The sequence below is a fragment of the Erpetoichthys calabaricus genome, chromosome 3 (genome assembly GCF_900747795.2).
Source record: "Erpetoichthys calabaricus chromosome 3, fErpCal1.3, whole genome shotgun sequence".
NCBI lineage: Eukaryota > Metazoa > Chordata > Cladistia > Polypteriformes > Polypteridae > Erpetoichthys > Erpetoichthys calabaricus.
In genome coordinates this window covers 195,149,649-195,172,714 of record NC_041396.2, presented here as the reverse complement: position 1 = coordinate 195,172,714, position 23,066 = coordinate 195,149,649, and the positions used below count along the sequence as shown (strand labels likewise).

Genomic DNA, 23,066 nt, shown 5'->3' with positions numbered 1-23,066 from the left:
AAACTTCTATTAGAATTATTAGTTAGGCAACAAAAGCCAAAAATAAGCAAACTCTTATCTATGGGATCATGTGGTATAGCTTTCACATGGCACTCTGTTAGTTTTTTAAGTTGTTGATATCTGATGTGGATCTTCTTTACACGTAAGTACAATGAACACAATGTAAGCACAAGAGATGAGAAATGGGGTAGACAGGCTAGTCTGTCTGATTTCTTGTGTTTGTCATACCACAAAAAGAATAGAAAAAGGAAAGAAAAGGGACAAAATTGTGGCTGAACTTCGCCATATCTAAAAAGCACTCATACTGTAATATAGCATGTTATTAAACTGCACTAGAAAGCCATTGTGGACTAGTGATATGCCACCTCCTGCAATTTGTAGTTGTTTAATCTGACATCCATTATCGTTCATTAGAAAATTGATAAAAAATTAAAAAAGAGACAAGATTGTGGCCAAACTCACTATATCTGGAATGCCTTTGTAGAGTATCAGCACTGTCAGAAAGTAAGTTTTTGGCTGTAAGAATGCTATAAGTTCATAGTGCTTTGGGAAAATGAAACTGTGATGGAAGTCATGATGGAATTGTGTAATTTGTCATCTCATGTCATACAGAGTTGTGTAATCTGACAAATTCAAGCCGCAAGATCGCCAGTTGAAGCCATCAACTGTAGTAGTAGTAGTGTAATGTGTTGCTGGCTTTATTCAAACATTTTTCCACAATATGTTTGTAGAAATTAGTATACACCAACATACAATACCTGTATGTGTGTATTTTGTACATGTGATTAACCACTTGTGGTTGTTCCCTGTCTCAGTTCCACCATAATATTTCTCCAAGATCCACTGATGGACATGTAGATCAAAGGTCTCATTTTAGCTCCCCTTTCTAACAACACTGATCTGGGATGTCCTTGAAGAGAATCTGAATGAAAACTTTGGCAACTGAATCAAACACAGCACTGCATTAGAACACTTACATGAGTAATGCCCAATCACTCACAAAATTTTTCTACTTGCAGAAATAAGAATGCTACTAACTGGCTTCAGGCCTGCACAGCCACCTGAAGTAGCAACCCTTTGCTCTATGTGATTTTTAATGAAACACCTCCTGCTGTCTGAACTAGTTACAGTAGCTCTTTTGACTGCATTTAGCTAATTTATCACTGTTCGTGGCATTTGATTTTACATGTGTGTTTTACTCTTCTTCTTCTTTTAGCTGCTCCCGTTAGGGATTGCCACAGAGGATCATCTTCTTCCATATATTTGTATAGTGTATATTCCAGGTATTGGATCCAATTTATTAAGTTGCACTACTTTCTAGTTTGAACTTGTGTTACTACTTGCATTTTGAAAATAACTCTTAGGGCGGCACGGTGGCGCAGTGGGTAGCGCTGCTGCCTCGCAGTTGGGAGACCTGGGGACCTGGGTTCGATTCCTGGGTCCTCCCTGCGTGGAGTTTGCATGTTCTCCCTGTGTCTGTGTGGGTTTCCTCCGGGCGCTCCGGTTTCCTCCCACAGTCCAAAGACATGCAGGTTAGGTGGATTGGCGATTCTAAATTGGCCCTAGTGTGTGCTTGGTGTGTGGCTGTGTTTGTGTGTGTCCTGTGGTGGGTTGGCACCCTGCCCGGGATTGGTTCCTGCCTTGTGCCCTGTGTTGGCTGGGATTGGCTCCACCAGACCCCCGTGACCCTGTGTTCGGATTCAGCGGGTTGGAAAATGAATGGATGGATGAAATAACTCTTAAGCACTTCCGTTTTACTGTGAACTGCATAATGTTTTACGCTTTGAAAAGCATTTTTATTCAAAGATCTTTAATTTTAGTTGAGTCTTGCACTCCATTTACTTTTATAAATTGTATAGCAAAAAATTATGTCTAGCCTGCTGATCTGAAAGAAGTTTATGATATCGGATTGTTATGACTGTAGGGGTATTAGTGATTGTTGGACAGTGGTATTACTTTAGTACAGTATGAGAAGTAGAAAAAACAAACCAGGGGACAGTGGGATTAATGTGCACAAACTCCTCTTTTCTGAAATATAATCCTCTAAAAACCCTCAACGAATTATGTAGGTCAAGTCAAAAGTATGTACAAGGCATGTAGAAATTAAACAGATTCATACTACAAACTTTTTTAATGTTATTTTTCATTGAGAATTGTTTTTGTTCACTTTTGAATAATTATCTTCTTGTTTTGTAAAGTTTGTTGACTAGCTGTTGGCAACACTAAAGGAGGCAGTACAATCACTCCATTCATATGAGAGCTTATGTTCTTGACTCATAGATGGGTTAAGCGAATTACAAACGGTGCATCAAAGTTTACCATTATGGAATAGCAGCCAGTTGTAACTTTTTTCAAATAATCAAACTGCTTGCTTGTTCCAGATGGCTGCTTTGCTAAGATGAAGTGTTGTCATTGTTGAGGTATTTAAAATAAACTGCATCTATACCATAATGAACAGAAAGAGATTTGTCATAAAGTCTCTGGGGTTGGTGGTCATTACAGCTTGGCTCTGCTTTTTCATCCTTTTTCATTTTTTTAACCATGTTTCAGGATGCAGAAGCTTACAGGACACTGCTACACACATACCAAACAGATCTACAGTACATAGCAAACAATTAACACCTCCTATACATTAAATTGACAGATCTGAACTCCACAGGCTTCCATTTTTTCAAAATGTGCATACCTATGAATTAATGTGGTACTGTACATCAGTGTTACTTTTGTATATTCTTCATGGATTTTGCATTATATTGGGGGTTTAAAAGTATAGAGATGGAATGAGAAACAAGAGAACACTTAAAATAATTTTTTAACTAACAAAACTGCATTCCTGACCATTCATCTCCACTTCTAACACTTCCATAGCATAATGCATTATATGAGGACATGCAAGCCTGGTCAAAAAAGCAACCTTTACTCAGGAAACCTTTGGTCATTACTGATACCATTATGGATATGATTACTCTCAGTTTTTTTCTAAAAACACCCAAAAAGAAACAAATAATTTTTAGCAAAGCCTCACTTTAGTATTGTGCTTTGCAGTGACTCTTTCTGTCATACCATATTTAATACCTTGTGTACACCCTCTAAAGTATACAGTACCTTTATTGGTACACTGTTCATTTATGGGCAGGACATATCCTTGTATGTAAAACAAATGCAGCCAAACGGTGATTCAATACAGAATTATTAAAGACTTCAGCCATCCTGCACTGTCACTTTCTCTTTCCTTTGTTGGGGAAAACAATTCAGGGCCATTAGCAGTCACACAGTTAGATTCAGGTACAGTTTTTACAATCAAGTCATGATGTGTGTGATATGCATATATTGTTGTCCAATGTTGTATGTAATCTATGGTGCATATTCATTGCCTGTTTCTGGTACTGTACTACTGTCACTAGCTGGTGGGAGAGATCAAAATAAGAATTTAATTGTGATGCATACATATGACAATACATTTGAACTTGAAACTGCAACTTTCCACCAGCTTTGATTCTCAACAGAGTGCAGCCAGCAACAGAAAAAAAGCAGCATCTTAAACACATACAATTACAACATGTCAAACAACATTGATATATATTAGCATTAAACACAAAAGCTTCTTTGATGATTTAACTGAGTGGAGAAAACATTTCTTACTGTGGTACTTGAGCATGAACGCATACATTTAACAACTTGGTATACTTGCAAGCATGATTTTTATCAAAAAAACAAAAATGAGCTTTAAGCAGCAAAGTTTCTTCTTACCGTCATAAATCCATCCAGCAAACCTGAGTCTGGTTTGGGGGGTGCTTGAAGCCGCTCCATCGACCACTTTTCAATTATTGAAGCTACTTGGGAATTTTCAGTGTTTAGGATTCGGAAACCTGTCATGTTGACACCACTGTAGCGGTATGGCTCCACATCCAGGGCAAAGAGGTCCTGCAAGAGATTTGCCAGTGTAAAAAGCAAGTTGTGTCTGTTGATTCTTAATTAAGTACTTAAAACACCCAAGAGAATGAAACTCTGTCTGAAATGTTGCAAAGAAGAGCAAGTGGGTAGATAAGCACTCTAGTGGTATGTTATCCTTTGAGTTTCCATGAATATTACATTTCCTAATGTCAGTTTGTGCATTATTTAAACTGGTCTAGCAGCACGAGAACATGTAGGTGAATAGCTTGCTTATGGCCTAATAAAAAGTGTCATATAAGAATGCAAAATAATATTAGAACTATCAAATATTTGAACATCTAGAAATGTACTTATATTCTTGCCACAAAAAGAGCAATGTGTGCAGTTCATTTTAAGACTACAAAGGAATAGAAAAGCTGGATTTGTCTTCCCTTTATTAATCTTTTGACAAATGCCTCCTGCACCTGTAAAACTATACTACAAAGTAAGAGGCATGGAAAAAATTAATCCTGGTTGGCAAGCAAAGGGTGAGGTTAAAGGTTAGCACTCATAATTAGGTTACGCCGCCAATATTAGGTCTCACATTGTTAATGTCCAATAAATATTAATTAGACATGCCACATGAGTTGAAAGATAGGGAAGGCAATAACACAATAGTGTCTTCAAATCAGGGACAAAACTGCCATCTGCATTTAAAATCCGTTTGTATGGCTTAAGAGCAGATGTACTTCTGAATTTATTGATTTTTTTTTGTTATGCTGCTGTCACTTTAGGAAGAGGAAACTCCATTTGAACAAATGTCCGCACTGCCTGATAATTTTGAATTGATTATAATCTTGTGTGTGTGTCTGCTAAACACAGATTAAGGCCTCACATAAAGGCATTTAGGGACAAACACCACATGTCTGAAGCATATACATCTTTACATTTGGATGCAGTTAAATTATATTGCTTGGTAATTTAATCGGAAAAATACAAAACATAAAAATTGATAATTTAGCAAGGAAAGTATACACTGCATTCTAAAATATGCGAATACTGTTATTTACTTACACACAGGAATTATATCCTTCTTCTAATAAAATACAATGAAGATTTACTATTTAAAAACAAAGGAGCATGTGATTTGAAAATAATTTCACTGTACTATGTCAAACAAAAAAATTCTATAATGAATAATTTATATTCATCTTACCACCTGTACAGTATGTGTCAGAAATTCACTCAGCTTTAGTGTATATTGTAATGAACAAAGCAAATAGCTAACAAAAAATGTTATACAGCGTTTGACGATTTCTGCTTGCTAATTTCTGCTTGCTAATATGTTTAAAGCATCAAGCACAAAAGAAAGTAGCTTCCCTTTAGCAGTGCAAATTTGAAAAGAGCTATTATTGGAAAGCAAATACTGTATTTTAATTTTAGTTGAAGTTTAGATAGCCTCAACTGAATTATGGAAAGTACTGACTTATGACTTAAGTAATTCCATGTAGGAAATATCTACCAGTGGGCTTCAGCTTGAGTTTTCCTATATGTAATAATAGCTCACTAAGAGTTACATTTATGTTTAGAAAATATTTTATATGCACAATTGATTTTTTTTTTATATCAGATAATCACGGGTGTAGATGTATTAGACAGCAATTGATTGGTATTGTTTGTTATGAAACATAACGAGATCTGTATATAAGAGCTAGAAAAGTTAACACATTCATTTTTGCAATTAAAGAGGCCTGTTCAACGTGTTAAAAAATTTTGTTGTATCAATTATTTTCCACTTTCTGGTTTTTGCCCAAGTCCTGTGGCAAATCTTACATAATCCTGCTAATTAGGGAGAAGAATAAAGTTACACATTTACATGGAAAATTTTACTGGCCTAAAATGGCTCTTTAGAGAAAACAAAAGTAATATGCGTGTTTTGCAAAGCCGAAGTTAATTATCAGCAAAGGGTTTTGTCTTTGAAGATTCACTGGAAAGCAAAACACCCATGTGTTATTACTGAGCCATTAGGGACACTCCACCAGTCTACTTAACTGCAGTTTGGTATGTGAGGTGGACCATTAGCCAATCTAACAAATGATAAAGTAACAGATGCTGTAGCTAAACGGGTAGCTAAAACTGTCTCCCTGTTAACACAGAAGAAAACGACGAACTGACAGGTGTCATTTGAGTTACATCAGGTAATTCATCTTATAGTCTTATGCCCTGTAGGAGAACTATTACGTCAATAACAGAGACTTTATATGACAATGAGAGGGCAATGAAAATGAGCATTTTGGAGAAAGCAGAATGTGTCTCTTTTACATGAGTATTACTGGACATCTGTAAGCAAAGACACCTAATTGGGTGTCACAATGCACTTTATTGATGAAGAGTGGAATTTACGATCATTTGCATTAACTGTGATTAAAGCTACAGAGCGTTGCTAAGCAAAGGCAAGTGTGCAGCATTTCAAGGATGTCACAAAGGATTGGAAATTGAAGACAAAGTTAACCACAATTGCCACGGACAGTTCTTGTAATAGGATGGGAGCCACATGATTACTCCCATGTGAACCTTGCATTGTGTACAATTTGCAAAGAACAGTTACTGTATCTCTGAATAGCAATGGATTTAACAGAGTTTTGGCCAAATGTCCCACAATTGTTGCAAACTTCAAGCACAGTCCATCAAATGGTTGAGAATTAAGACGACCGCAAATTGCACTTAAACAAAAAGAGGAATCACTGTTTCAAGACATGACGACCGTGTGGAATTCAGCTTTTGACATTTCTGAATTTGAGTTCCATCCAAAGCTTGAGCGTTGATGTTTTAATTTTTAAAATATTCCCACAGCAGCTAAATCAAAATCTGCAAAACATTTTTTTTTGTTTTAAAAGTTCTGCATTGAGGTATAAACTTGACACCTTGTATTTATGAGTTTGGAGTACAAGGCTCAGGACCATCCCAGCTTCATGATGGAAACTATGACTTAATCTTCACAATCTTCACCCAGTTACAGGTGAAACTGATTAATTAACGTATTGTCCACATATTTAATATTTCTATATTCATAAAAATAAAAGTAAAAATAGCTTTGACTTAAATTAAAATGTGAAAAATATAATTTGGTATTCAATATAGAACCATGCAGATATTTTGATAAATTTACACCATATATTGTAGTCATATTTGTACATGTGGTGAAAGCATGTGCTGACCATATCAGATTTTTTTTTCTAATTCTTGACAATTTAGATACTTTAGCTACTGAAGGCATTCCTTGGATATCATGTAAGATAACCACACTCCCAAAAGAAACTTAAGAAAAAATGGATACAGCTTTTTGTTTTTTTTAGGTACATTCACCTAATGCAAAACGTATCTACTGCAGTGCCATCCTTCTAACCTCATGAAACAGCTAGCCGATATTTATTTAAATCTGGCACACTTATTCTTCAAGGAAATAAAATTTTTGTTGACATATGTGATTGGGAGTGATTGGAAATAATCATTTTGTGTTATGTGCGGTAGATTATTGCTGAAAATAATTTTTTAAGTTTTATAATGTCATCATATTGTTTACATTATGGACGTTGCCATTTGGACTTTGTTGGCATGGTGTTGATATGCTCAGGTAGCCAGAAATGATGGGTTCATAACATCACTTGGTTGCAAGAATAAAGGTCATTCCTGGTCATCTGAGATACCCAAAAGGTTAATGCTATTTACTTGAAGTTGATGGGGTATACGGGATTGATACTGTGACTCTAGTTAATAGACCTAAATTAGGATCATTGTTGATTGAGTGAATATTTTTGTTCAAATGTACACCAGCTGCTTTTAGGGTGAGAATAGTTGTAATGTTACTTGCTATGTGAAATATTTACTTTTTTCCAGACAAAATTTTTATTAAATTAATGTGTAAGTGAAACAGCCTGCCAAACGAGCCATATTCATATTAAACAAAAAGTAAGGAAACACCTTTAATCATGTTGTGATACTAATTGTGTGCAAACATGTTATTTTTTCCAAAGCTGAAATTTATTATCTATATGACAATGTTACTGGATCATTGAATTATATTTTCCATGATACAATGCATTGAGTCTTGTAGACTGAAGTTTGGACTACAACAAAATAATCTGACAAATAACACTTCTTTGTCATTGATATTGCTGTCCTACAACCCACACCAGGAAAGAAGATGGGAAGATGAGAGGAGGTGATATTTCTGTAAATATATTTTTCTGCATAGGTGTATTGTTTACCCTGACATACTAGCTGTACCTGTATTCTGTATTTAAAGTAGCATTAGATGCATAATAGTGTGCATTTAGGTACTTGGGGAATATGAATAGTTAAAAGAATAGTGAGTTAAAGAATAAGAATTAATCTGTAAAAAGGCAACCTTTACACAAATAAGGTCACGTTTTCTGAGGTGAAGTACAGAATATAACTGTTCCTACTACAGTTTCAATAACATTTAATGGTCTTAAATTTATATAAAATTGCAGTAAGTGGTAGCCAATAATAGTTTATTATTGTAGAATTCCTAGCCAGAGCTGAAGGTTTAACATTTGCAATCAGTTTCTTCTCTTTAAAGTGTATGGAAAACAAAATCTGATTAGTAAAGATGAAGCAAAACCATTACCTACAAAAAAGTAGATTTGACTATAGAAAATGTGAAGTAGATAACACTAAGAGAGAAAGAAAGATTTAAGAAGAACAATACCTCTGCTGGCATATATATATATTTGAATATATTACTGTTGCTCTTAAGAATCAGAGTTATATTTACATGAAAGCTGCACCTTTTATGTGCTAATTTTTAACCAAATTCTAATAAATCTAGGGATTTATACTGTGTATAATGACAGACACATATTTATTAGTTTGTCTACAAGTATTAATTGTAAGAATGAAATAATGGTACAGAAATGTAACTTGGTGGCTTGGGAGATGCTGATAATATAACAGAACATTCCACTCAAATAATAAATTATAAACTGTTGCAGAATCGTGTAGTTATAAAGGATCTTTTCAAATCATGCAAAATAAAATGTGTGTGGGTATAATGTATATCTGCACACAGATATTTACATATACTCTACATGCAAACAGACACACCTTCATATGGTGTATGAAGGAACATAAATAAGAAAGGAAGACAAGTTAAATTATTGGATTACAGGGGTATGACTCAAGGAAAGTTAACATTATGCACATTATTTAAAAATTCATTATTTTCTGATGCATGTGTTCTTTTTCACATCAAATTAGAAAGTGTAGCATGTCATGACGAATAACCTACAATCAGTAATAAGTACATCACTCTGATTGATTCTTAAATTGGATTGTTTACATATGTATTTCTTTTTTGACCTATGTTTCAAACTTATGCATATCTGCTTGTTTCTTTTGCATTTATATATAGTACATCTCTTATATATATTTCTCTTCTGGTTCGTCCTGCTTCCACTTCAAAACCGGTCCCGCCCACACGCAGCTGACACGGCATTTCTCGATTCCTATTCGTCCTCTTCCATGTCATGCACTATACTGGCCTGCTGAGCGTAATACATCCAACAAGTACTCAAGGTGCTGCCACAACAGTAAAGTAGCTTTACCACCTTTGCGGGAGCCACCTGTGTCTTTACAACAGCTTCTTACATAGCAAACATCAGAAGCTAAAAATTATTGTGAACACATTTGAGAATACAACTCTTCTCTAGCATTTGCTTCCATGGGTGCACAGATAACTCAACCTCCTGGCCATGGACCATACTGTTTTAAAATACATGGGCAAATTTATCACCAAATCTCTCCACTATACGCTAACACTTCTACCTCTCCAGGATATGGACAGTTGTATGTTTTTGACACAGCACAAGCTACTGAAGTACGTTTACAAAATAAAGCAAACTCTGCATGCAGCGAAAATGTACTTCTCCAGCTAGATTCCATGCTCAGAACCATCAACCCCTTCGCTAAATCATACAAACACATGCATGAAATCGCTCAGTCCAATCCAACAGCATCTGTACGAATGGCTTTTAAGGAAAACCCTGGGCAGGATTTACGACAATACAATACCCCGACATGTCACACCGATGTTGCAGCGATTTTCGTCGGAGAAGATTGCGAAACGCCTGCCGAAAGGGACATTTGCATCTATCCCATTGGCAACTCCTGTAAACAGATTTCCACACTCAATATGAATTGCGATCCTATGGTTTTCCCACTTTTATTCCCTTACGGAGACATTGGCTGGCACAAAGATTTACAACACATTCCTGATAAAAGAACTGGAAAGCGAATAAGGCTTACTCAATGCCAATTTTACGCATACAGATTAGCAATGAGGAATACATTTAGTATTTTGTACTCCAGCGGTAAACTATTCCAACAGTACGTCGTAGATGCGTATGTTAAAACAGAGGGCGCACATCTCAACTATCTCAGATTACATCAACAAGATCTGCACGTGGAACAATACAAAGGACTATCAGACGCACTGCAAGCAAATGCTGAAAATAACAACGTACATGTAGGCAAAATGATCATATTACCGTCCACATTTCCAGGAAGTCCAAGATACATGCAACAAAACTATCAGGATGCCATGGCCATAGTACGTAAATTCGGAAAGCCTGATTTATTTATCACTTTCACATGTAATTCTGCTTGGCCAGAAATTCTACATGTACACTGCATCTTTCAAGAAGTATTTATTTCTTCTTGATTTCTGAATTCCTTTCTCACTGTTTTCCGTTCCTATTCTTACACCGCCATATGCTACGGCGGGCGTCGGCTAGTATATATATAAAACTGAAATATGTCAATATTTGAGATTAAGGCAAGTGAAAAACCAGGGTGAACTCTTTAGGACTGTATGGATTTTCCAGCAAGATACAGGAGGAAGTGTTTATTAGCCAGTTGTAAGAGAGTTTTGAAAATAAAACATTAAATAGAGTAAAAAGAATAATCACCACATTCTAGGATGCCAACCACTAGCAAATGCCACTATTACAGTACCAATAAGCCATTGAATGTTTGGGAAGTTGCCTGATTGAATCTGTGAAAAAGATTACTACCTGCTCCTGCATTGCTAATGCAAACAAAGACTTTCATCACAATGTGCTGTTTTCTTTGTCTCATTCGTCTATTAGTTTTTGATAATGTCTGTGCCACCTGCATAATACAGGGAAAATAACAGGGATATTTTTTTCTATCTGTTTTCTTAACTTTCTTATTCCATTACATAGCTGTTCAGCACTGAAGTGAATCTTGGTTAAACTAGGGGAAGCAACTGGTATAGAATCTCATTTTATTACAGAGTGCACTCAAAACACATGCACATTAATTGTTATAAAGTCAGTTTCAAGCTGGCATTCAACCTAAGATACACATATTTGGAATATAACAGTAAACTCAAGTACCCAAAGAAAAGCCACATGAACAATGGAAGAACATGCAAACTACACTTATGAGGTTACCTTTTGAGGTTTCTGAGTTGTGATCAGTAGCACTAATCACTGTGCTGCTCTCCCACCTGTAATTTTACTATATTGTCTAATTATTCATTTCCATTTTCTATGAATGTGTACTCTATAGCTATAAGCAATACCACTTGTTTAGACTTTTTGTAGTTGTCTTCATTATATTACCTGGCTTCCCTAGCACTGATTGAATCAAGATTGCATTGACATAATGAATTGCTTAGCCCAATCCATTTTCTTTCTTTTTAATATATTTGAACTACATTAGGTGCTGAGGTATATTCTATAATTCACTGATGCGTTTCTTTCTTTTTTGTGCATTCAGAATGCAGATTACATTTAGAAGCTGCCTGCTGTTTTCCATGTTAATGACTTTTACACTCAGCATAGTTATCTTAAACATCCTTGAAGTGCCTGGGATATCAAGACGCTCTCCATCATTTTAACCTAAACCTTAACATTTTAATCAAGTGTTTGAAAGCCAGTAATACTTTTCTGTGTGAATATTCAGAAAACCTTATGTACAGATATGGAAACAAAATTCTGTTAAAGTGTTATCTGCTGTTGCTGATGCTTTGTTTGGCTTCAATGGTAGCTTTCTATATACTATATTCTAAAAGGAAAGAAAGGATATTTTCAGTTTCATCATAGGCTTAAAAATGAAAGTATAAAATTACATGTGTAAAACTCACAGGATGCAAGGTGGTCCTAGTGACATAGCTTCACAGATTACTTTAAATTCTTTCTTTCTTTCTTTCTTTCTTTCTTTCTTTCTTTCTTTCTTTCTTTCTTTCTTTCTTTCTTTCTTTCTTTCTTTCTTTCTTTCTTTCTTTCTTTCTTTCTTTTTCTGTTCCCAGTGTATTTAATTCAGGGCTGAGGTGGCTTTAGTCTATTCTGTTGTAACCCCAAGCCTCACTATTGCTTTATTTGGATACTGTTTATTAAAATGTATTAAAATGAGGTAAAGATTTTCTTCCTAATTGCAAATATTTAATATTATGCATTTCATTACAGCATAGCATGACATTTTTAGACATGCTTAATCATATTTAGGGAAATGGAGGACTGGATGGTAGTCAGGAATCAGAGCTTGACAATCCTGCCAATTCTTATGTGACCCAAAAAACAATGTAATATTGCCCTGAGAGTGTAACTGTACCCAGTATCAGTTTAGTAAGACTCAGAACAGTATTGGGGTTATAATTCCTTATAGCTAAGAATCATGGGGACATAAGAATTGAATGAACAATATATTTCAGCTTGTCTGATTCTAGCTCCTACAACAAGAACAAACACTATGAGTGACACTAGGCAGAGTACCCTAGGAACTCTTTTAAATGTATTTTTCTGCTTCCTCCCTAAATAACAATGGACAGTCTATAGTTCCAGCCTTATACAGTACTTTTAATGTTTTTTTTTAATGTTTTTTTTTAGTTTCTAGTATACTGCTGATATATAATGTGTAGCTTATGGTTATAGGACACTTCTACGATTAAGTAAACTATTTCATTTATCATTTAAATATATTAAAATGAGTACAGGTTAAAAAAAAACAGGTTATTAATACTAACAGGCTGTGAAGGTAGGGATTTTAATGACTTCTTAAAAGGAGGAAATGTTTTGAATAAAATATATTGGTTTTAGATTGATGACAACTTGCAGTAAGTATTACAATGCAACATTTAATTCAGATAACCAATTATTAATAAAAAATAAAAAAGATTGGTGTAGTACATATCAGCCCATGCATTTTAAGAGTCTGCCTCTATGTACTGAGCATCTTGTTAAACTAAAAATAAAACGTAACATGTTAGAATATTATTTAACACAATGTTCAGTTAATCTTATATAAACATACAAAAACTGCTCATCACATTTATTTAATACATTTTTAAAAAGGATTACATACCAATGTTGTAAAAATGTAATGATAATATTCTGTCATCATCCCCATGGCTAGTGCCTAAAAAAAAAAAAAAAAGATTGATAAGCCACAGATTTTTCTAACCCCCCCCCCCCCCCCCCCCCCCACCACTGCCCAGCACGTAGCACTGTAAAACACAAAATAACATGAACAAAGCTATTTCATTAAGATTAGTCTCAAATTAACCTGAACAAATTACATTCTTGCAGTTTAAAAAGATTAAGCACTTCATTATTAGAATCCGTTAACTCCAGTGAGATTAAAAAAGCAGTGTGTAGAAAAAACCATATGGTATTCTGATACATTTTCCCCTGAATTGTGGGTACCATGTGATGAAAGTGAGCTTACAAAAGGCCATTTAAGTCAAATAGTCTGGTGTTCTTACAGATTTCAGATATTCTACCATATACAGACTACATTAAAAGGAAAGGCAATGCTTTCAGAACTAACATGAGTAACAGTATAATGTGTAACTATAATTAAAATAATACAATTATCCCAAACTACTGCAAAAGCAATTCAGACCTTAAGAACTCAGAGTGGGAGAAGCATGTAAAAGCCATTTCACTTATTGCATTATTTTAATCCCCCCATCATCAAACCATTCACCCATCTATCAGCTTTCAAAAATGCTTTGAGCATACATTTATGCATTTATAACGCAGGGCCACTACCTATACCACCCTCCGTTCATTCAATTTAAGTATTTTTTTATATTGTGCACTTCCCATTTCAGCATTTAGAGGACTATACATATTGATAATTATAGCTAAACTACCTAAATAATAAGAGACCATTCAATAAAATACAAAACCACCAGAAAAAATGGTCCTAGAAATAAAAAAAAACAACATGCATAGATACACCTACAGAGTATCAATAAACATATATATATTTTCATTCATTTACTGAACCTGCTCAATCATGATCACGGTCATGGAAAGCTAAAGCCCAGGACAGAGCCAAATCTTGGACAGGCACTCAAGCAGGTACCCCATTTCCCTCACCCATGGTAAATTTAGAGATATTATTCAGCCTAACCTGTATGTGGTAGAACCCAGGAGAAATTAGAGAAAAAGCCACATGAATATCAGAAAATATGCAAACCCCAAACAAACAGTTCAAGGCCATGATTTACAACCACTGTGGCACCATACCTCTCGACATATATATTTCTCCATGCTTCTGGTGTTAAAATAACCTACAACATGATTACGAAAATAAATGCTTAAATGAAAATAGCATTATTCATGACTTAGCCTATTTCAGCAAGGTCCATAAATAAACTGGGAGACAGCTTCTACTTTAATATACCAAGAACATCACATTAACTGAACAGAGTTTATGAAAAGGCCTTTTTACATTTGAATCTTGTGTTGTACAAATGGAGTGGAAACTGCAACAGGAGTTCTACAAATGCAATCTTGAAACCTTTTTCATTCAGGTTTATATGTTCAATGTGACATGGTTCGCAAAAATCTATTCACTTGAAGCCTATTAAAGTCAATTTTGAGTCTAGCTCAGATGTATTAAAGAAGGGGTTTTTGTATCAATTTCTAAACTAAGTAATCAAAAATACAAAAAAGGGCTGCAGAATAACATTTCCTAATGCTCAAAACATGATCAGATCTGATAAAGATATTCTCAGGAAATTGTAACCTGCATGTGAAACTTCCTAATTCATCATTTATGTATGCAGTTCGAGTTTCTCTTCATATTTGATTAGTTATATCCATTCACACTTCAAAACAGTCTATAATGTTACACTTGGTTTCAAGTAACGGAGGCCTACAGAGTTTAATTCCACTAGGTCAGGGAACTCAAGTTTAGTCCTGGACAAACACTGTGGTTTCAGGTTTTTGTTCCAACCAAATTGCTTAATTAGAAGTCAGTCCTTCTCGATAAAGAAAATTATTAAATTTTATGAGTTATAAGTGCTTTCATTCTGATATGTCAGGTTGCTATTATTTTGCAGATTTTTCTTTCCCAAGAATATCATCCAAATGATTTGTGGATCAGACCGGATTAGTCATTTTCAGTCCTTTACTGTTTTTCTCTTCCATTTCTTTCCAAATATTTTAATTAAACAGATATTTCAAGATGAGCATACCTTGGTATGAAGGGGACCAAATTAGATGGTGAGTTGCTGGTTTCTTTATCATTTGCATCTCACTGTTAGTAGCTGGTTAAGAATTGAGGAAGTACATAAAATAGTGAATGCTGCTGTTTAAGACTAATAGAGGCAATTAGTGGATTAGGAATTTTAAAAAGCAAGTTAACTAAGATAAAGCATAAAAATATTGCTTCAGCAGCAAAACTTTACTTCTAAACCAGCAGCCACTGCCACTGGCCAAGACAAAACTTGAGGATGCCTGCACTAGGCTATCACCCATACCTTATCAATGCTTCAACATCAAAAATAGATACATATTTAACCAACACCATTGAGAAATTAAAGAAAATTAGCTAGTAACAGTTTACACAATCATAACAGTCACAGAAGACCCGTTTAGTCTGGCTGTACCTCTTTGGGATGCAGATTGGACACCAGGAGAAAACCCACAGAGATGGAGGAAGAAAAGAACAAATTACATGCCAACAAATTTTGGGTTTGATCCAAGGACTCTGGAACTGTGAGGCAGCAAACACTAATCACTGGTCTCTAACATAAGTTTGTCTTATCATTTTTTTCAGAAATGCAATGTAATTTTAATAGAATTAAGAGAATATGCATCAAGAATTTCATAAGAACACAGAATATGATGCTGCTATTACTTAAAAAAGAAAATTACTGGATTTGTATGAAACTTCTTTAGAGGCAAATTTGATCTTTAAGCTGAACTTTTTAACAAGTTAAACTTGCACGTTTGTTTCTGGACAGGTGATCTGCGTGTTATTAATGATTGAATGAGTGTTATCAGTTCTTATCAGTCTCCAATGAATTGCCCAGGAGGTAATTACTGAGCTTACTAAGTACTTTAGGAGAGTCATTATAAGAAACTTAATAACTGATGAAAGTGAGTAAGTGTTTAAAGAAATAAATAGAGAGACACTGCAGTTTTCATTAGAATGCAGTAAATAATAAAATATTATAACTTTGTAGATCAGGGGTGTCGAACTCCAGGCCTGGAGAGCCGCAGTGGCTGCATGTTTTCATTCTAACCCTTTTCCTAATTATTGACCAGTTTTCATTGCTAATTAACTCATTTTCCCTTCATTTTAATAGCCCTGTTTTTATGGATTCAGTCCTCTGAATTTATTCCTTTCTTCATTAAATGAGAGCCAAACAGAAATGAGATGTGAAACAAGCCGACAGATGACCAGCTAAATTGGGATTTCAAACTCGAACCAATTTTCACTCCAACCAGTCTCTTAATGAAAAGCTGATTCTTGCTGTTAATTAAACTCGTTATTTAATTCCACAGCTTGTTGCTGCTCTCATTCTGCCACGGCAGACATTTCTAAAACTGTTGATTTTCTGTTTTTTCTAAGAACATCGTCAAAATGTTTTGGTGACCTGAGAGATCAACCTTACTGAGACTGTCACCTTTTGTTATTTTCAGATATTATGTGCTGGGCACAGGTGAGCTGGTCATGTGGCGGCTTGTTTTGTGTCTCATTATTGTTTAGCTGCTAATTAAGGAAAAAGAGACAAGTAAGGAGTCTGAGTCAAGTTAATTAAAGCTAAGGCAAAAGAAGTTAATTAGCAGCAAAAACATGTCACAAATGAAGAAGGACAGAATGAAAACCTGCAGCCACTGCGGCCCTCCAGGACCGGAGTTTGACACCTGTGTTGTAGATTAACCCAAGCCTAATCCACAGCCTTAGCCACCCATGAAAATGAAACCTATAGCATATGAAAAAGCATATTTCTAGGAAAGAAAATAAAGGTGTTTTTTTTTTAGATTTTATGGAAATAAAAATGTTTTTTCCTGTAATTCTGATTATTTTACCTCAGTGTTACCGGTATATATGCTGATTCGTCATGTATTTGTGGACTAATCCTGCCACAGTCCTAACCATAGCCACTTCAGACATTTTAGCATCTGTAAGAAAAGCGTGCTTCTGGAAAAACAAAAAACTAGGCGTTTTGTTTATATTATTTTTTAAGCAATAACTAAAAGCACATTAATTCACATTTGAACATTTAAAGAACAGGGAATCTGAGTGTACACATCACAACTATCATGACTAGTTTGACCTTTTAACAAAACATACATCAAAGGTTAATTTTGTTTAATATAAGACAGATAATCAAAAACGTAAAACAGGAAGGAATGTTAGGGCACAGGTGGGGTCAACTAAATCCGATACAGTCATGCAGTATGTGACATGAATGTGACCCAATGTTAGAATCAAATTGTCTAGATATTTACATTCCCTAACTAATTTTATGTCAGTTTTTTGGGGACCTTGTTCATATCTTTGCTTTGAAAAGATAGAATATAGTACAGATTCAGCATACCAACTGAAGGAAAGTGAAGTTGTAGTCTTAAAAACATTTAGTGCAACAGTTGCTAGCCTATACAGCCCAATTGCTGGGCATTTTCTGAAGGAAATGGTACATGTTAAGTGCAAATTGTTTGGAGAGATTCTTGTGGACAAATGTTGACATAAGTAATAAAGTCCCCGCTTGACACTCTTCTGCATCACACCCCTTTATGTCTTACCCCCCACCTGTTTTGCCCCTTTCTCATGTACACAGATTTGTATGTATATATATGGCAGTGATAAATGTGCTCAAAGGAGCAGTTACAATCTTTCATTTTCTATTTCTCTTCCTTACCTTTGTGAGTTGATAGATTTGCATATGTCTTGCACTAAAAACAATGCTGTTGATGATCATAGTAGTTTCTTAGGGCACATCTGTCTGACAAATTTGATTTTATTACATTTGCGTTTTCAGGACGTATTCAGTATAGATATCTACACACGGTCATATCAGGTTTAGATAGTTTGAAAATTTCTCTTGAACAGTTAAGCAAAACAATCAGAAATTGAGTCACTTTTAGCTGCAGTGTGAATGTAGCCCTGAAAATCAGCAACCAAATTAAGGTGAAGAACAATTTTGTTGTCAAAACGAAAAATGTTAAAAAGTCTCAAAACAAATTGCCGTAGAAGCTAGTTTTCTCAAACTAATCTTTAAGGCCTTTCCTTAGAAACAAAGTGCAGACAATTACAAAGCATGTAGCTTGCCCTTAAATAAGATGACTGCTTAAATTATGTGACGTCCACAGACACAAAACAATGTGTGTCATCATAGCAACCAAATATCACAATAGCACTGCTTGATGACATCACCAATATATAACTGAATAATGGTAAAAACAATCATGAAAAAAAAGAACAAATCAGTAAACTGTTATAATGACAATGCAATGAATATGAGCCAAAAAAGCATAATACAACAACTTGAATATAATTAAATTAGCACTAACAAATTAAGTTGTTATTTGCAGGGTTTGTAGGATTCATCAGTATAATATAGGTTAAAAAAAAACAGAAAATCATTATATGCTAGTGGAAATGGTAGCCAAGAAAAAATGTAATATGTGTAAAGTTTGTAAAAAGATAATGAATACATTAAACATTTTACTTAAATGGTAGCATATTACATTTGACAGCGTTAATTTCATATACAATGTGATAAAAAGATTGACAATAAGTAGTGTGAATCTAAGGGACTATTACCTAAATAATTGCAGTAAATTGATGAAGTGATTAACATCACTGAGGAAAGGAGAGAAACAAGGAAATTTACTTGGATGAGCAATTGTCTCTTCTTTTCAATTATCTTTAAAAAATGTGGGAAATAACTAAATTATGGAGAATTTTAGTGCAGAACAACTATAATGAGTTCATAAGTGTGCCACAAACAACTGAGTCATACTTTGAAACAAAGCTTCTAAATTTCAAACATTTTCAAGGTTTTGTTAAGTCTTTTGTATTTATAGTATATTTACAGTGCAGCTACTCATTGTGATAATGTAGTTACTATGTAGCTGCGGTAATTACATTTTTTGAGTTAACACACTATTAAGGATGGAAAAAAATGGTAAATGTGTGCTTATTTTATTCAATTTTTTATTGTTTACACTGTAACATTACACTTTGAGTACACTGCAGTTGCCCATCCATCCATCCATGTACTGAGCATTTTTCAAATAATAGGTGTGTGTTGATGATTTGGTACTAGGCACGGATTAAACCCTGAGATACCAATTCATACTAAGGAACACTTAAACCTACACTTTGCCTATTTAAAATCTTCAATAAATCTAACACGCACTAAACCTAAGATACCAAGGAAAAATTTACAAAATTTGACATGCAAGTTTCAAACCGACAGTGATTGTGCCATTAAAAAGTACCCAGAAATTGTTAAGCCACAGTACTAACCACTGTTGCACCTACAGTTCCCACTGCAATTCAGGAAAGGAAAACAAGAAAAATATTGCTAGTAATAATGTAAAGTACAGTTATGAGTAGCAGATCTGAAATAGAAATAAGTGTCCAGAAGAGGTAAATAATGTTAGTAAGAATATGCAAATGCAAGAACATGGTGGCAATATCCTTCCATCCCAGCCATCCCAAGCTGATTCCACCTGAAGCCTATTTTATCAGCATTGTGTGTAAAGTGGGAGACTGCCCTGGATACTGTCCAATCTGTTCATAAGTCACACTATCACATCCTCACAAATTTACGCACTCGCCCATATAGGATCAATCACCGATCACCAGTTGTCATAACATACATGTCTTAGGCATGTGGGAGGAAAATCGGAGGAACTGTAAGATAACCTATGCAGAACTGGGTGCAACCTCACCAGCAATAGCCTCCAGGCCAGAAATCAAACCTAGGAGCAGTGAAGCAGCAACAAGTGTACTTCCCTAAAATATTGTCTCTCCCAATTCTAGTCAATCCTTCATCTGTTTACTTAACCTGATAACTCCAATTTTTGGGTCATAAGGAACCAGCTGTTCATAAAAAAGAAAAAGCTACCTAATTGTCAACACTAATTCACTTCACTTGACAGTATGAATGGGACCACACTGCATTTAACAATATAATGAGACATATTAGACACATTAAAAATCACATCTTGATATTTTTAAAATCCGATAGATACTTGTATTATCTAAGGACAATTCTCCCATTTGAATTTAATTCATATGCTACACTATACCTGTAAACAGTGAAATTGAGCACTGCTACAGGCAAGCTCAAGGTAATAAATGTCCTCTCCCTTCTGAAAGAGTTCCTGATGATAAGAGATTTTTTAAAAGAATGTAATATATGCACTGCTTTCATAAAATACATTTAGTCCTATCAATAGTAAAAAAAATTCTCAGTACATTAATTAACAAATACTTGTAGTAACCATTAGACAGTTTTCACCCAGATATTCGGCTTTTAACATTTACACATATATTTTTTTAGCTCTAGGGTCTTTTTAGCTTGTAATTAGGCAGGTTCAAGCAGCATTTTGCATTTAAAACCAAAGAAATTCTATTACAGCAGTCTGTTCGTAATGGAGGTTTATCCTGCCCTAACAAACAAAGCTGCCCTCTCTGTTCTCCTTGGAATGCATTTGTTAAGATTATTCAGCATGCAGCCCCCACCATCCTGGATCACACTTGATTACATCCTTCACCAAAGAAGTAGTCTTCTATTTAAAAGCTTTAAAGAATAACTATGCTCCAGATATATGCCATTTTATTACAGAGAGTGCAAACACAGTCCCAGAATCGTTACCTTTCATAATCTATCTAGATGACTTTCCAATGCTAGGAACCCTTTAATGTTATAAATAATTTGTAATAGTAAAACTTTCATTGTACGAGCTCATCCCTTGGTGCTACTTGAGAAGCAGAACAAATGTGGACAGCCCACTGTATACAAAAATAAAGGCTTTATTGACAAACTGTAAAGGAGGCCTAACAGAGGGATAACACATACATAAAACAGTGAAGCATTCACTCCTTTTGCTTCACTGAGCCTAACTAAACAGATCAGTTTCCCGATCTGTCCAAAAAGTGTCTGCTTTCCCACCCTGGTTTTGCTTAATATCCTCTTGTTGTGCTTTCTCCTATAAATTCTGACAGTTTTTCCTCCCATCTGAACACAATGAACTGCCAGTTCAAACTTGTGTGGGGTATGGGCTACCCATAAAGATACATGGCCATCCTAAAGTTTATCTGCTGTGAGTTTTATTAGAGGATGTCTAGTGCTGGATTTAATATAGGGAAGTGTGACACAATCTGAAGATTTCAGAATGAGCTCTTTTTAAAAATGTCTTATGGAAGATGTTTTTGAGAGTATTAGCTACACATCTTACATTTACTACCACCTAATTAGGATATCTGAAATAAATTTGGTATTGTTTCCAGTTTTTGGAATGAAATTCTACAAAAGGAGCACTGGTCCTATTTATAATGTGTTGGTTATCCAAAGATATTTTTCTAAATGTTCTACTGGAGATTATAACAGAATACGAAAATGGATGCACAAATTATAAAACAAAAATGTCATTTTTTTGTATTAAAATTAAAATGATTCTGACTTTATTGCACTGGAGCAGAAAGCAGAATGGTAAACGACCATACATATGCAGTATATACAAACAGTTAAGTTCAAAGCATGAAGCAGGTACGTAATAATGCTGATCTTCTAAAATTCTGACATGTTCAAGAGTAGGAAAAGATCAATGCCCATGGGTCTAAAGCTACTGTCTGTTAGCTGAAGCAAGCAAAAGAAGGTAATCTTTACACCACCCTAAAGTCTTGACAGTGCAGGACGGTCTGTGAAATGATCAATAAAGCAACAGCAACTTAATCAAATGTTAAAAAATAGACACCACTCCAATCACAAAGAGCAAAAAAAAAAAAAAAAACCCAGACAGGAACAGTCTATCACACACTGTACACCCACAGGGGAGGCAGTTTAGAATTACTAATTAACTACCCACCATGTCTTTAAGGGAGTGTGGGAGGAAAACCAGAGTTTTTGGAAAAAAGCTAACAGAAACACAAAGAGAACATACAGACTTCACATGAACAACATTTGGACACTGGATCCTTGAGGCAGCAGTGCTACTCACTGCAGCCCTCTAATAAAATATCTGTCTTCTATTTTCATTTGGTTAAAAGTTGCAATAACAGCATTTAATCATAGGGCAGCCTCATAGACACTCAATCTGAAGTGTGCCTGTGTGGGTGCAAGTGACTGGACAGCTTTAAGATGAAGGCAGAAAGCAGAGTCCTTGATAGAAACCTGGTAAAACCTGCAAAGTCCATATGCACTGCATACAAACTGACACCCAAAGATGATGTGGAAACTGCACGATTTCTTCCATTGAATAGAAAACAGTACGTTCAACAAATGTTTAGCTCTAATACTTCCTCAATTGGACTGTGTTTATGAACCCAAAGAAATGGACTATTCTGAGGTATAAATAATGTTAATGATTTAGTAGATATTGCTTCTGCTTAAATTTCTAGCAGGTATAAGTTACACAATGATAGATTCATGAATATTACAACAGTTTATATCATTGAATTCCATGTAATATAAAAGTTTCCAACATCTACATTTATTAGTTTAGTTAATGGAAGATTTCACTTGGACTGAGCTGAATATTCACAATCCCTGGGCACATCCAATTGTGAAAGCAATGAGTAATCTCTGCAATTTGCACTGAAATGAAGGATCACTCTAGATAGGGGAATAAAAGAAGCTATTGTGATAAAGTGTGCTTTAGCTTGTAAAC

At 35.0% G+C, this 23,066-nt stretch overlaps 1 protein-coding gene across 2 annotated transcripts in view; it reads right to left on the bottom strand.

Annotated features, from left to right (window-relative positions):
- grik2 (glutamate receptor, ionotropic, kainate 2) overlaps nucleotides 1-23,066 on the bottom strand; it is a 781,987-nt gene that overhangs the window by 487,234 nt on the left and 271,687 nt on the right. For both annotated transcript variants that reach the window (XM_028797642.2, XM_051924105.1), the window contains 2 exons: nucleotides 13,282-13,335; nucleotides 3,751-3,924 (listed from right to left, as the gene is read on the bottom strand). In XM_028797642.2, coding sequence (XP_028653475.1) covers nucleotides 3,751-3,924; nucleotides 13,282-13,335 — 228 coding nt within the window. The remainder of the gene's footprint in view (nucleotides 1-3,750; nucleotides 3,925-13,281; nucleotides 13,336-23,066) is intronic.